The 13,221-nt window shown below is 37.2% G+C and overlaps 1 protein-coding gene across 3 annotated transcripts in view; it reads right to left on the bottom strand.

Moving 5' to 3' along the window:
- The window catches only part of PCNX2 (pecanex 2), a 124,928-nt gene that overhangs the window by 40,774 nt on the left and 70,933 nt on the right, over positions 1-13,221 (bottom strand). For all 3 annotated transcript variants that reach the window (XM_067465206.1, XM_067465214.1, XM_067465223.1), the window contains exons 22-23: positions 9,890-9,998; positions 6,164-6,293 (exon numbers count right to left, since the gene is read on the bottom strand). In XM_067465206.1, the coding sequence (XP_067321307.1) occupies positions 6,164-6,293; positions 9,890-9,998 (239 nt within the window). The remainder of the gene's footprint in view (positions 1-6,163; positions 6,294-9,889; positions 9,999-13,221) is intronic.

The raw sequence follows: 13,221 nt of genomic DNA, 5'->3' as shown, positions 1-13,221 counted from the left end.
CTCTAAGCCGGTGGTTCTCAACCTGTGAGTCCTCAGGTGTTTTGGCCTACAAATCCCAGAAATCCCAGCCAGTTTACCAGCTCTTGGGATTTCTGGGAGTTGAAGGCCAAAACATCTGGGACCCACAGGTTGAGAACCACTGCTCTAAGCAATGCTGAAGGGGCTATCAAGAAACTGGCACATACATACACATGTGGTGGTCCTGTAAATATGTTCAAAAATTTGGATAAATGTATTTCAAGAAATAAAGGGAATCACCAAAACAGAAATAACAGGATAGCCTGAAATAGCATTGTTGTTGTTTATCAATAATATTAAAATACCACAAAGCTAAATGAAACTGATTGCCAACCTGGTAACAGCAGCAAAATTGTTAATAGCTAAAAAAAATGAAAAGAGGGGGGCAGGCGAGTGTCGACTGAAAGAAAATTTGGGATAATGCAATAAACAATAAATTGAAATATAATATTAAGATTAAAAGAGAGTTACAGAAAAGGGATGATTTTGGGAAGGTATGGGGAAAAATTATAGAATTTGTATATATAAAAGGCAAGGGGAACAAACCTGTAATACAGCGTTTCTCAACCTCGGAGTTGGGACCCCTGAGGGAGTCATGAGATGATGTCAGAGGGGTCACCAAATACCATCAGAAAGTACAGTATTTTCTGTTAGTTACGGGGGTTCTGTGTGGGACGTTTGGCCCACCAATTCTATCATTGGTGGAGTTCGTTGTTTGTAGATGAATTATAAATCCCAGCAACTACAACTCCCAAATGTCAATTTTTCCCAAACTCCACCAGTGTTCACATTTGGGCATACTGAGTATTTGTGCGAAGTTTGGCCCTGCTCCAACATTGTTTGAGTCCACAGTGCTCTCTGGATGTAGGTGAACTCCAACTCCAAAACTCAGAGTTAATGCCCATCAAACCTTTCCAGTATTTTCTGTTGGTCATGAGAGTTCTGTGTGCCAAGTTTGGTTCGATTCAATCATTGGTGAAGTTCAGAATGCTCTTTGATTGTTAACTATAAATCCCAGCAACTACAACTCCCAAATAACCAGATCAAATTTAGGCGTCTTGGGTATTTGTGCCAAATTTGGTCCAGTGAATGAAAATAAATCCTGCATTTTACATTATGATTCATAATAGTAGCAAAATTACAGCTATGCAGTAGCAACACAAAAAAATTATGGTTGGCGGTCACCACAACACGAGGAACTGTGTTAAGGGGTCACAATATTCGGGAGGTTGAGAACCACTGCTGTAATAGAAGCAATGGCATTTTGGAAATAAGTATTATAATTATATTGTGGGGGAAAGGGTCAGCAGGTGAAGGGTAAATAAGGAAAAGGGAGATAGAGTTAAATAACAAGTAATAGAGCTAAAGAGTGAACATATTATAAGGGTAAAAAGATACATATTTCTGTATTACAAATCTGTTACAGATGATTGGTATGTATAAGAATTTTAAAGTACTAAATAGATAAAACTCACATAAATAATAAATACAACATAATAATAATCATAATAATAATCATCATATTCCTCAACAACACCCCAATATTGGTTTTAAGGGGTTCTGAGATAGGTTTCCCATCAACAAAAACAAACTCCAACTACCTTTCTGTGGTTAAATGGAAACCATCTTTCTAGAGCTACTCCACGTTTTTCTGAGTCTCCTTAAATCCAAACCTACAACTTTGCTGGAATACTATAATGTTCCTAGATTTCATTTCTTCCTTAGAGATTCCAAAAGTTTCCTAATGACCCTATTTGTTATGACAGCTAGGAGCTTTATTTGCCCACAGCTAAGCTGTACTGAAGAGAGTTCAAAAAATGTGACGTGTAAGAGTATGCATCCATCTGGGGCTAAAATGTCGCTCATTAAAAGACTTTTGAAGGACTAAAAGAATATTGCAAGGGATACTCTATTGCTGACTTAAAATTTGTTTTTAGTGATATGGTCACCATAGAGTATCTATTTTTGGGACCAGATATGTGACCACATATAGCTCATTGACAAAAACTAGGAGATTGTTTGAATAAGCTTTCCACTTCCGTGTATTACACCTTTTCAGGCACGTTAAACAATAGTACTTTTAAAAGTTCTAGTTTTAAAACTTATTTCTGTTTCAAAATGCAGATTTGTCAAATACACTGAAGTGTATGTAATAACAAAATAAATCTAGATATGGATAATTATCATTTCATGGCCTATGAGTATATTCACTCATCTTTGAGTTTCTAGAGCAGGTCTGGGTAAACTTGAGCCCTCCAGGTGTTTTGGACTTCAACTCCCATCATTCGTAATAGCTTTAGGCCCTTTCCTTTTCCCCCCTCAGCCACTAAGCAGGAGCCCCCGGTGGCGCAGTGGGTTAAACCCCTGTGCGGGCAGGACTGAAGACCGACAGGTCACAGGTTCGAATCCGGGGAGAGGCGGATGAGCTCCCTCTATCAGCTCCAGCTCTTCATGCGGGGACATGAGAGAAGCCTCCCACAAGGATGATACAAACATCAAATCATCCAGGCATCCCCTGAGCAACGTCCTTGCAGACGGCCAATTCTCTCACACCAGAAGCGACTTGTTCCTGACACGACAAAAAAAAAAGCCACTTAAGCGGGAAAGGGTCCGAGGCTATTAGGAATGGTGTAAGTTGAAGTTGAAGTCCAAAACATCTGGAGGGCCCAAGTTTGCTCATGCCTATTCTAGAGAAAGGTGAGTTTTGCTTTCCTTTTGAAATATTTGTAGAATATTTGTAGAATTCTTGTGGCTTTCCCTGAGCCCTTTGATACATTCCCTCTTAGCTATAAATGCTATTTGCCTACAGAAGTATCAGGAATTTGGAAAATGAGTTCATTATTAGTAGTATAATCAAAATACTGCCTCTGTGGCTATAAAATAAATAACCTAAAGCTGGATTTTGAAACTCTTTCTTGCAAATAAAAAGACCTACCATACATATGAACAGTTAATTACTTGACTAACTTTCTCCTTTCACTATTTGCAAATGTCAAGTAGTTTCCTTTCTCGAAGCCCACATGAATCCATTTTCCCCTTATTTTTCCTATTAGGTGAATGTGTGACAATTAGAATTTGTGGGAAAAGTGGTCCTGTTAGTATTCTGGCCATTATATGGGAAAATCTCAGTCCTCACAGTTCATTAGAAGGAAAAAATGAGAGCGATAAAGCTCTGGGGAACTCATATATTGTAGTAGAGGGATAGAGTGACTCGATTCCTTCCTTCCTTTTTCTCAAGTTGCTCAGAGTGTCTATGTGGGGTGGTGATTTTCTACATTGGATTTGGCAGTAATTCAAAATGAGTAAGGTATTCTCATAGGCTGTGATTAACATTATGTCTGCATGTGTATGCATATGCTCAGCTGAAATTGTTACAGGAAAGAAATATAGTCCTCTAGGAACATCTCTTGAACAAATTCACTGAAATTAGGCTTGTCGTCCAATTAAAGACATCTTAATTACTTTTGAATTTTAGTTGATAGATTAAAATTTCATAATAAATGCTGAGAAGGTATTCCTTTTGACTCGAGGCAGTATAAGAATATATCACAGTGTGAGACAAAAGGAAGAATTTAAGATACTAAATGTAATTTTTATTTTTATAAGAATTTACATTAAAATTTTATAAGAACTTACATTAAAATCAGACGTAATGTTAAGTATTACTAAATAACACTTTTAAAAAAATACAATTGAGTCTAACTAATCTACATTCTCTATGTTTGTTTTATTGTTTAACCCATCAGCCATATCAAAACACATGGCACATTTTACACTTACTCATAGCACACAACCCATATTACAACCAAAATTAAAATAAATAAGTTGTTAACAAGGGGTCAAGATCCAGATCCAGATCAAATATCTCCATCACCCCTACAATTTACCCCAATTGACTCCAAATATGCTGTTCTCAGCTGAGTTGTTTTATATTAAAAAGGGCTGTTTCTAGCATCCTGGATGGCCAATAAAAATATAGCTTTAATATAAGGATCCCAGTGTGTATTTTGTATAATGTATGATTTGAGGTATTTGTTGCTTTTTTCTTATAAAAGTTACAGCTAAACAGTACATGTGTGATGTCTTCCACATCTGACACTCCACAGATACAAAGACATTCATTATATGGAACTTGGTTAAACCTTCTGTGTTTGACCATTGTGTCCAACTGTTCAAATCTAGTTCTAGTAAAAACTCTCCTGAGGTGCTTAACCTAAAATAATTGCATGCAGGGTTAACTGTAGCATCAATCAGGAAATCTATAGAGTTTCACATAAGTGGAAAAAAATCTTAATTAAATAAATATTTTTTCTTAATGCATCTAGAATATGCCATTGAGTTGTCGTAAACTGTTTCCATTACGCTCTCCATTATTCAGCTTCTCTTTTTTTCACTGCTACTTATCTAATTCTTCATTTAAAGTATTTATATTCTGCTCTTCTTACCCTGAAGGGGACTCCGGGCCAATCACAATGCACAAATACACAGCAAACACTCAATGTCATTTTTAGACAGACAGGCAGACAGAGGTATTTTTGGCATTTCAACTTCAACGCCTGGAAGTTACGCTCGATTACAGCCACAGGGGGTGCTGTCGCTTCATCCACTATGATGCCGAGTCATTTTTGATTGTATTTCCTTCTTGCTCTTTGATCACCAGCATTCTTATGGAGTTATAAAATACCTCCCTACTTTAAGCAGTCTCTAATTTCTCTACTCACAGCTCAGCTGTTTTCGAACTGCTTAGGTGGACAGTAAGCTAGACTTAACAGTCAGGTGCTCAATCTGACTTGGGCTTCAAACTCGCCACCTTCCAGTCAGCAGTGATCTATTGCAGCTTGTGATTAACTAGCTGTGCTATAACCAATCCACTTTGCTACATCTGGTAATGATGTGAGTGTTCTGTGTAGCCAACTATAGACCATTGCTTCTTAAATAGTGGGTCCCAACTACAAATGGGGTCCCAAAAATTTGGCAATAGTAAAATATTTCTAACACTACCCATTTACACAAATCTGTTAGCAACAATCTGTAATGTCTACAGGGGATCCTGCAGAAAGTGCTGCAGCTTTATACCACAAAAAGGTCTATTCAGCAATCCTTGCAAATGCTCATTTATTAGGTTGAATTTTATACTTATTTTATATACAGTATCTTTATACCTAGTGTTAGGTAAACCTTTATCGGGTAGAAAGGGGAAAAGGTTTAGGTCCAATGGGGCTTTTTGCATGTAGCAAACAGAATATCTCACTTATCATTAAAGTGCACTGCGATACTATTATGACATTATACAGTTGTACCACAAACCCAGATAACTAATACTATCTATTTATATTGCATTCCTCAGATCAATCAAGTGCATAACAGTTCCTAATAATATGTGACATGCGATTTTGTATAACAAAAGTCCCATTCTTACAGAAAAATTATTCTGAGGGCAGATGATTTGAGAGGAGATTAAATGTTTAATACTTCCTACATTTCTACTGTAATTTCCCCAGCCTCTTTCAGTTCCAGATGTTTTGTTGCAAAGAGGAAGAAGGCTCAGTTGTGGCAGAAATAAGCAAGTGACAAAGGATGAAACACCTGTACTTCCCCATATTTCCACCGAACATCAGTCCTTTCTGGCACTGCTTTCCAGCAATGAAATTAGCTGTTGGGGGATTCTTACACATGACTGCCTATAAAGTGAACTTCGGCTCTTACTTAATCTGTTTTATGAGCAAAAGCTCCACTCAGAACCACTTATCTAGCAGAATGTTAACTGGCCAACATCAACTGGGTTAATCCATGTTGACTTCTGTTGCCCAAAGGCCAATGTGATTTACTTTCCAACTGTAGCAGCTAAATCAATAGCTGCTGACATTCAGTACAGTTATGATTTGCGCTTCACAGTTTTGTTCCCCTCTATGACAAGTAAATGTGATGTGACAGATCCTTTCTGATTATCGTTTAAATAAATTACTTTTCAAAAAATGATTAAAATTCTGCTAGCCACCAATAGCACGAAGGTGTCAGGAACACACCAAAACAAGCACATAGATCTCCAGAGTCCATGAAAAGCCACAGAACAAATTAATGTAGGTCTATTTGAAATAGAAACATTTAATAATAAAGAGAACAGATGTATAACATTTTGTCTTACTTGTAATTCCGCTCCCAGAACTTGACCGGTCTGGCATAGGATGTAAGAAAAATGACACTCCCTAGAAATGGGCTCAACGGAGTAGAAAATACTGCAGTGGCCAGTGTTTGAAAGAAGAGCATTGCAGAGTCTGAAAATTTAAAGTTAAGGTAATACAACTGAAGTTCACTGGTTTTACCTTGTCCTTCAGGCACCTTCTGACCCATTTCCCTTTCTAACACTTCTCTCCAAAGAGGCACATGAAAGAAAGTAACAGTTAAGGAGCCAGACAAGAACTAGGCTTATTCAAAAGAGTAACCATAGCCAGAACATGCAATCTTGATTTTAGATTTTAATTTGTAATAGTTGTAATTTCAAGCACATTTCCTCCCTCGGGTACTATGTTACAATTACAATTACATTGTTAAGATAAATCTCTGTTTTCTTTCCCCGCAAAATAACCAAAATAGTTATAATTGAGCTGATTTTTTAAACATAAGTGCTATAAGCCACTATCCTGTGGAGTAAAACATGCTCTCCTTTCTATTTCATTATTGCCTCAACACCCGCAATTCAGCATTTGAATCCTTTTCCTACACTTTAATAAGACCCCATTCCTGTAACTAAAGTAACAAAACATTATAATTGATCTTCATTCTGGAAAGGAGAATGGTTGTACAGTGTACAGTGAATTACAATACATATCTGGAGATTATTATTTTTTGACCAGAAGTGCTGCAGAACTCAAAGAGGCACAAATGGAGGGAGAAAGTGAGAAATGTGCCAAGAAGAAAGCACACCAAACCAATCCTGACTGGGACCACCCTGTACCTGAAAACTGATGTCCTCACTGCAGAACATGCGGATCAAGAATAGGACTCCACAGCCATCTACGAATCCACTGCCGTAAGACACTAGACTTAGAGGACCACCATCCTTGGGTTATGAGGGATCGCCCAATTAAGTAAGTAAGTTTAAATAACTGAAAAGCTGTTAAGTTGAGGAGAGGGCAAGTTTGTTTTCTGCTGCTCTCGAGACATGAAGCAATGGATTCAAACTGCGAGGGAAAAGATTCCACCTAAACATTAGGAAGAACTTTCTAATGGTATTAGCTGTTTGGCAATGGACTATGCTGCCTTGGAGCATGTTGGAGTCTCCTTCTCTGGAAATTTTTAAGCAGAGGCTGGAAGGCCATCTGTTGGGGTTGTTTTGATTCGATGTTCCTTCATGGCTGAATGAGACTTGACTGGATGGCCCTTAGGATTTCTTCCAAATCTATGATTCAATGATTCCAATGTTAGGAATGCCAATTGAAAGCCCAAGATAGCCAAAATTAAACAGTCCTAAATCTTGCTAAGTTCAGTGATAAAGATTTAAGCATTTTTACAACTCCCTAAATGAAACAGGTGGTACATAAAATTGTTGCAAATCAGCTGGATTGGGCTCTTTACAGTTTAAATCAATTAAAGACACTACACCGAGGCATGTCTAAAAATTCTGCATCTTTGGTTACATATGAAGAACATCTATTTTCAGAATGAAAATATAATATGCAAAAGAAAATTCCTTTTCCTTTGGAAGTGTATAAAATCATATTTCAAATGTTCTGCTAAAGCCAAATTCACTGAACTTTGAGAGCTGCTTATTTAAGAAATACTTATCAAGAATGTAACTATAATTCCTTACATATATTTAAAGTGCGTTTTAGAATGATGTCTGTGCGTATTAGTGGATCTGTGAAATGAGCTGCCCTCAGAGTCCTTACGTTCCTGGACCAATGGAGAGAATATAAAAGCAGGGAGGGAAGTGTCAAGAAAGTTCAGTTGCTAGTGCAAAATAGAGTAATGATTCATACTGGCTTGGAAGGACAAAAAGGCAATGCAAGTATAAGGACAAGAAGAAAACAGGCAGAGGAAGCTATTAGAATAATTCTTCGTACAGACTCTTGTCAGTCACAACTACAAAAATGCCATGGAATATCACAGATCTGTACAAACTTATGAGTTCAGTCAAGGTTCTCAACACATGATGTTTGGAACTAATTGAGAAGCTCTGATAAGTGGAATTGTCAGAGTTTTTGGACCTGGAGACAATTGTGAGCTCCAGAAAAAGAAGAAGCCTACAAATATCCATGGGTAAATCAAACCATGGATATTGAATCTATAGAGAAGAAGGTGATACTGTACATTAAGTCACTCTAGATACAGGAACTTGAGTGCAATCAAGGTTCTGAAAGTCTACACACAGAGAGGGATGTGTGTGCTTCCCTGATTGATACATTAAAATTAATGTGTAAGTACTGAGGGTAGAATTGCAACAGGCATGTAACGTTGAGAATACAGTTAATGGTGGAACTTCACAGCTTATTTCAAGCATTTTACACTCTTATGTGGTGTTTAAACATGTAAAACCTATTCTGTGGCATGACAGCCCGGTAGCAACACAACTCGGATTGCATTTATGCCATGTGAAATAATGCAGAGCAGTCTTCATGGAGCTGCCCTAGATACAGGAGTCCATATGCACTCTGAAGCCATTTAGCAGTACACATAGCTGCAAATCAGCGTAAGTTTTGTGTCCTTCTGGGGCCCACCACAGCTATTTTGCCAGCCAGAAGCAACTATCTGGTAAAGCATTGTTGGCAACATTGTTCCTGGTGAAGTCATAACAATGTGCCCAGCCAAGTGATCACCAGAGAAGTGACGTTGCCAGGAAGGCTCTTCCAGGAAACTACTTCTGGCAAGTGAAACATTGGGAGTTTTTTCAAGTCTGGGTACTTGATTGACCCAGTTCCAACTGTTCACACATCAAAAGAAATGTGGGGGTTACTCTGTGATGGATAAAAAGGATGGAAATAGCACTTCTGCAACAAAAATGGCCATACCTCATCGGGATTGCTCACAGCAGGTTCAAGGTGAATACATTTTGTTTGACCAATGTAGAAATGTAACCAGTCTGTCCTAAAAGCCAAGTGCTTATATGCCAAATTATATGGAATTCTAAAGCAATCTGAAAGAAAATCTCTACACTGTCATTCCAAGATTTTCTTGACTTACCATTAAATGATGAAGGGTCAGCTTCACTGGGAGCTTCCATTCCTGTTTAACATGCATTAGCTTACAGACAGATATTTGAAATTTGTTTAAGATTCTGAGAGCTACTGTATATTTCAGCACTTGTCTGAGACCCATAGTGTTTGTCAGTCAATTTTATACAGTGTTTATAGATAGGAAGGGTACCTCGAATACAAAGCAGACCTAAGGCTCCATCTATACTCCTATGAGAGGGCAGGTTCTAAATAATTAATGTTATTGTTATTATTATTATTATTATTACTATTATTATTCTTCAGTTTTATAATGCAGTTTAACCCCATTTAACTACATTATGTGGTAGTGTAGACTCATATAATGTGGTTAGATACAGTTAAATTGCATTAAGAGACTGCACTATACAGTATAGCAGTGTTGGCAGGGCCAAATTTCACAACTAACTGCATCTGTAACAAAGTTACAAATAATAATAATATATTTCTCAGTTAATTGTCTTTTATTATATTCTCAATTTAAATGTTCTAATCAGCTTTTAAAAACACAGTTTCTGTATTTATTCTGGAAATATCAATACTTTGGTTTAAAAAATTCAGTTTTTTCATCTTCCCTTTTAATATAAATTATCCACAAACAACACTTTCTTTCTCACTCTCAACAAAGAGTAAAATAATATACATACATTCTTAAAGGATATGAGGTATTGCAAAAAGCTGAGCAAAGACATGGAATGAAGATCCCCAAGCAATTTGCCAAGGAGCTATATAGGTCATTATGAACTGTAATTTTTGCAGTAGATCCCATAGCTGAAAGAAAAAGAGAAATACAGTTATGACAACACACTGAAAAGCCACTTTCATCCTAAAGAAGAATTTAGCTTTGCTATTGCTGAATTATTCTAAAATGGGAAATAGATGTTCTCAACCTGTGGGTCTCCAAGTGTTTTGGCCGACAACTCTAAGAAATCCCAGCCAGTTCACCAGCTGTTAGGATTTCTGGGTGTTGAAGGCCAAAACATCTGGGGACCCACAGGTTGAGAACCATTACTCTATAACATACAGTACAACTTAGTCAATAACTTGACATTACAGCAATGTAAATGGTAGCGGAAGAACAATGAACAAGAAATAGCGGAGTATAAATAAGGTGAAGGATTTGTGTTTACTTTAGATCAATTCACTCAGGCACATTGGAAATATACTTTCTTTTATGATGGTTTCTTTTGTCAAGCCAGGTTAGCTGCTGAGACAGACCACTATTGCAGTTTTACAAGATCTTTAGCAATCTCTGCCAAACAGTTCTGGTGCCTCACCAAACTACAACTCCCATGATCTCATAGCACTGAACATGGCAGTTAAAGCAGTGTCAAACTTAATTCTACAGTGTAGATGTACACACAATTATTACTAATTTACCATAACTGTAAATTAGCCAATGAAAATAATCCTACAAATGGGTTACAACAACAATTACATCAGATTTTCATATTCCTAGCTTTCTTACAAGACATTACAAACTATGCAACTATGCAAATTGTGTGACTCACGAAAACTAAGAATCATTATGTGAAACTGCCAAATCTTGGAACCTACACATGTCACAACATTTGTGTTTTATAGCCACAGCGCCTGGAGTGTTTTAATGTCAAGATTCCCAGTTCTGTTATAACAACATAACTGTCAAGTAGGGTACTTATTACTAAGTTCTCTAGTACTAAACTGTAATTGTAATGCTCTTCTTATGTGCATATCCAATTGGAGACAATAGTTGCTTCAATTACAGTCTACTTTGGTATTTATCTGTTTAATATGCTTTTCTCATGAATCTTTTCAGCAATCTTTCTGCATCTCTTGAGAAAATTTGCAGAGCTAGGAGGCTGCCACAATTGCTGATGGCAGAAGATTTTTGTTGCAGTACAATAAAAATGTGTCTATCTCATACCTATCAAAAGTCATTTTTCACTTCTGTTCCTCATTTTTTTTAAAAAAAAAATCCTTTCACTACAGTACGGGGTGGGAAAACTATGACTGGCAAGTCCCGAAAGCATTTGCTCCCAAGGAGCAAAAAAGCTCCCTCCCAGCCACCTTCTCTCAGGCTAGAAGTCACTTTGAGGAATACAGAAATTATAACTGGCAGTGACTTATGGATATGACCTCCAACACCTATAGAGTTGAAACTTTGGTGGTATTAAATGTTCACCGCTGATCTATAGAAAAAGACACATTTTTAATTTATTCTTCATTTTTAAAAATAGTTTTTAAATGACTGGACAAGCATAGTATTATGGAGACACAACTTTTTCGCAATATATTAAATGTACCATCCAGTCATTCCAAAATTATTTGATTTTCAATTCTATGGGCTGAAGCTTGTCATCCATATCGAAATTCAATAAAATTGTAATAAAAAAAACCCCTGAATATATTGAATTGAAGAATTTGAGATTAAAATATTATATCTAAGAGTTCCATGAGATTGTTTGATTAATATAGATTCCTGGAAGAATCTTTGCTTTTCACAGACTGCCATAAAGAGAAAGAATAAGGATTTTTTTTCTCTGATTTTACATTTTCAATTTATTTATTTCAGCTACGATAATGTTAAATCCTGCTTTTTATCACAGGACCTCAAGGTTGTAAGTTAATTTGAAACCATTTCAACAGCAAGGTATTATTTTAACAGTATAATTAAGTAATGTCAAAATGTATAAAATAATTCAAAGAGTTTCAAATATATACAAGGCAAGTCACCCATATCTGGAAATTCAAAATTGTCCAAAATCAAACTTTTGTCAGTAGTTGCTCACTTCCATCTTTGGGGAAATGGGAACTATTCTCATGCCCAGTGCCTGTTGTTTCCCCTCTCAAAATGTCCTGATTTGGCTGGGGGGGGGGGGGGGGGAGAGCTCCATTTACACATTACCCTTGCAAAAACCAATATCCCATTTGTATTGATACTTATCTCCCTTCTAGCTAATGGAAGCATGGAGTGGGGCGGGTGTCCTGAAAATGGTTGCAAGAGTGAGTGTGGATTGACCCCATTGGCATCCACCAAGAGAGAGAGAAAATACTCACTGGGATGCAGGCTTTTCTTTACTACTTTGCTAAAAGGGCAGACTGCCTGCTAGGAAAAATGTCAGTGGATCCAAGGCATTTCCCCTTTCTCCCATCCCTTATTCACTATGTTTACGCAAAATTTGAAGAAAAAAAACCAAAACAACTGAAATCCATTTTTTTCTCCTTAAGAATTTCTGATTCAGAAGTCTCAACCTGTATCTCAAAAGATTTGGGCAAGACACTTAAAAGAACCCAAAGGTTTTGATTTAAAAGCCATACCATAATGGTACCAGAACAAAGCTACTGTTGCTACCAATCAGACTTCAATGAAAAAGACAATGGGCATACCATAATGGGGGAACCCTAAGAGAGAACTCTGTCTCCTATGTATACTTGAAATCTACTCCTCTTGCTCCTGAGACACAGGAAAGGTGTTACTAAAGATTTCAGTGTTCATGCAGACATACAGAGGGAGAGGCCTTCCAAGTATTAAGGACCACGTTGTTTAGGATTTTAAATGTTATAGCACCAGCATCTTGAGTTCAGACAGAAAGCATACTGGCAGCTGATCAATACCAGTGCACTGGCTGACATGGCCAGGTTATCCCTATCCAGGAAATGCTGGAGCTTGTGGGCTACTCGAGGCTAATACCAGGTACTGCAAGTTATAAGAGTTCTGCTTCTCTATAGATTCAACCTATGCTTCCACTGTGGGTGATACTATTACAAAAACATGACTCTCAGCCAAGGTTTGTGTGTCTCCAGCCACTAAGACAACAGAACTAGCAACTTAGTCCTATGCACACTTTAACATTTACTCCAGAAGGTTGAAAACCCTTCTAGGATACAGTGGGAGGTGTTATAGGGCACTGAAGAAAAAGGGGGAAATTATATTTTAAAAATATCTCTTGCCCATCCATTCATGGAAACCTCCAATAAATCACAGAGTCTTCGGTAAATGGAAAGATTGCTT

Source organism: Anolis sagrei, chromosome 1 (genome assembly GCF_037176765.1).
Source record: "Anolis sagrei isolate rAnoSag1 chromosome 1, rAnoSag1.mat, whole genome shotgun sequence".
Taxonomy (NCBI): Eukaryota; Metazoa; Chordata; class Lepidosauria; order Squamata; family Dactyloidae; genus Anolis; species Anolis sagrei.
Note: the sequence above shows the minus strand (reverse complement) of the source record. Positions and strands in the feature narration are given on the sequence as shown.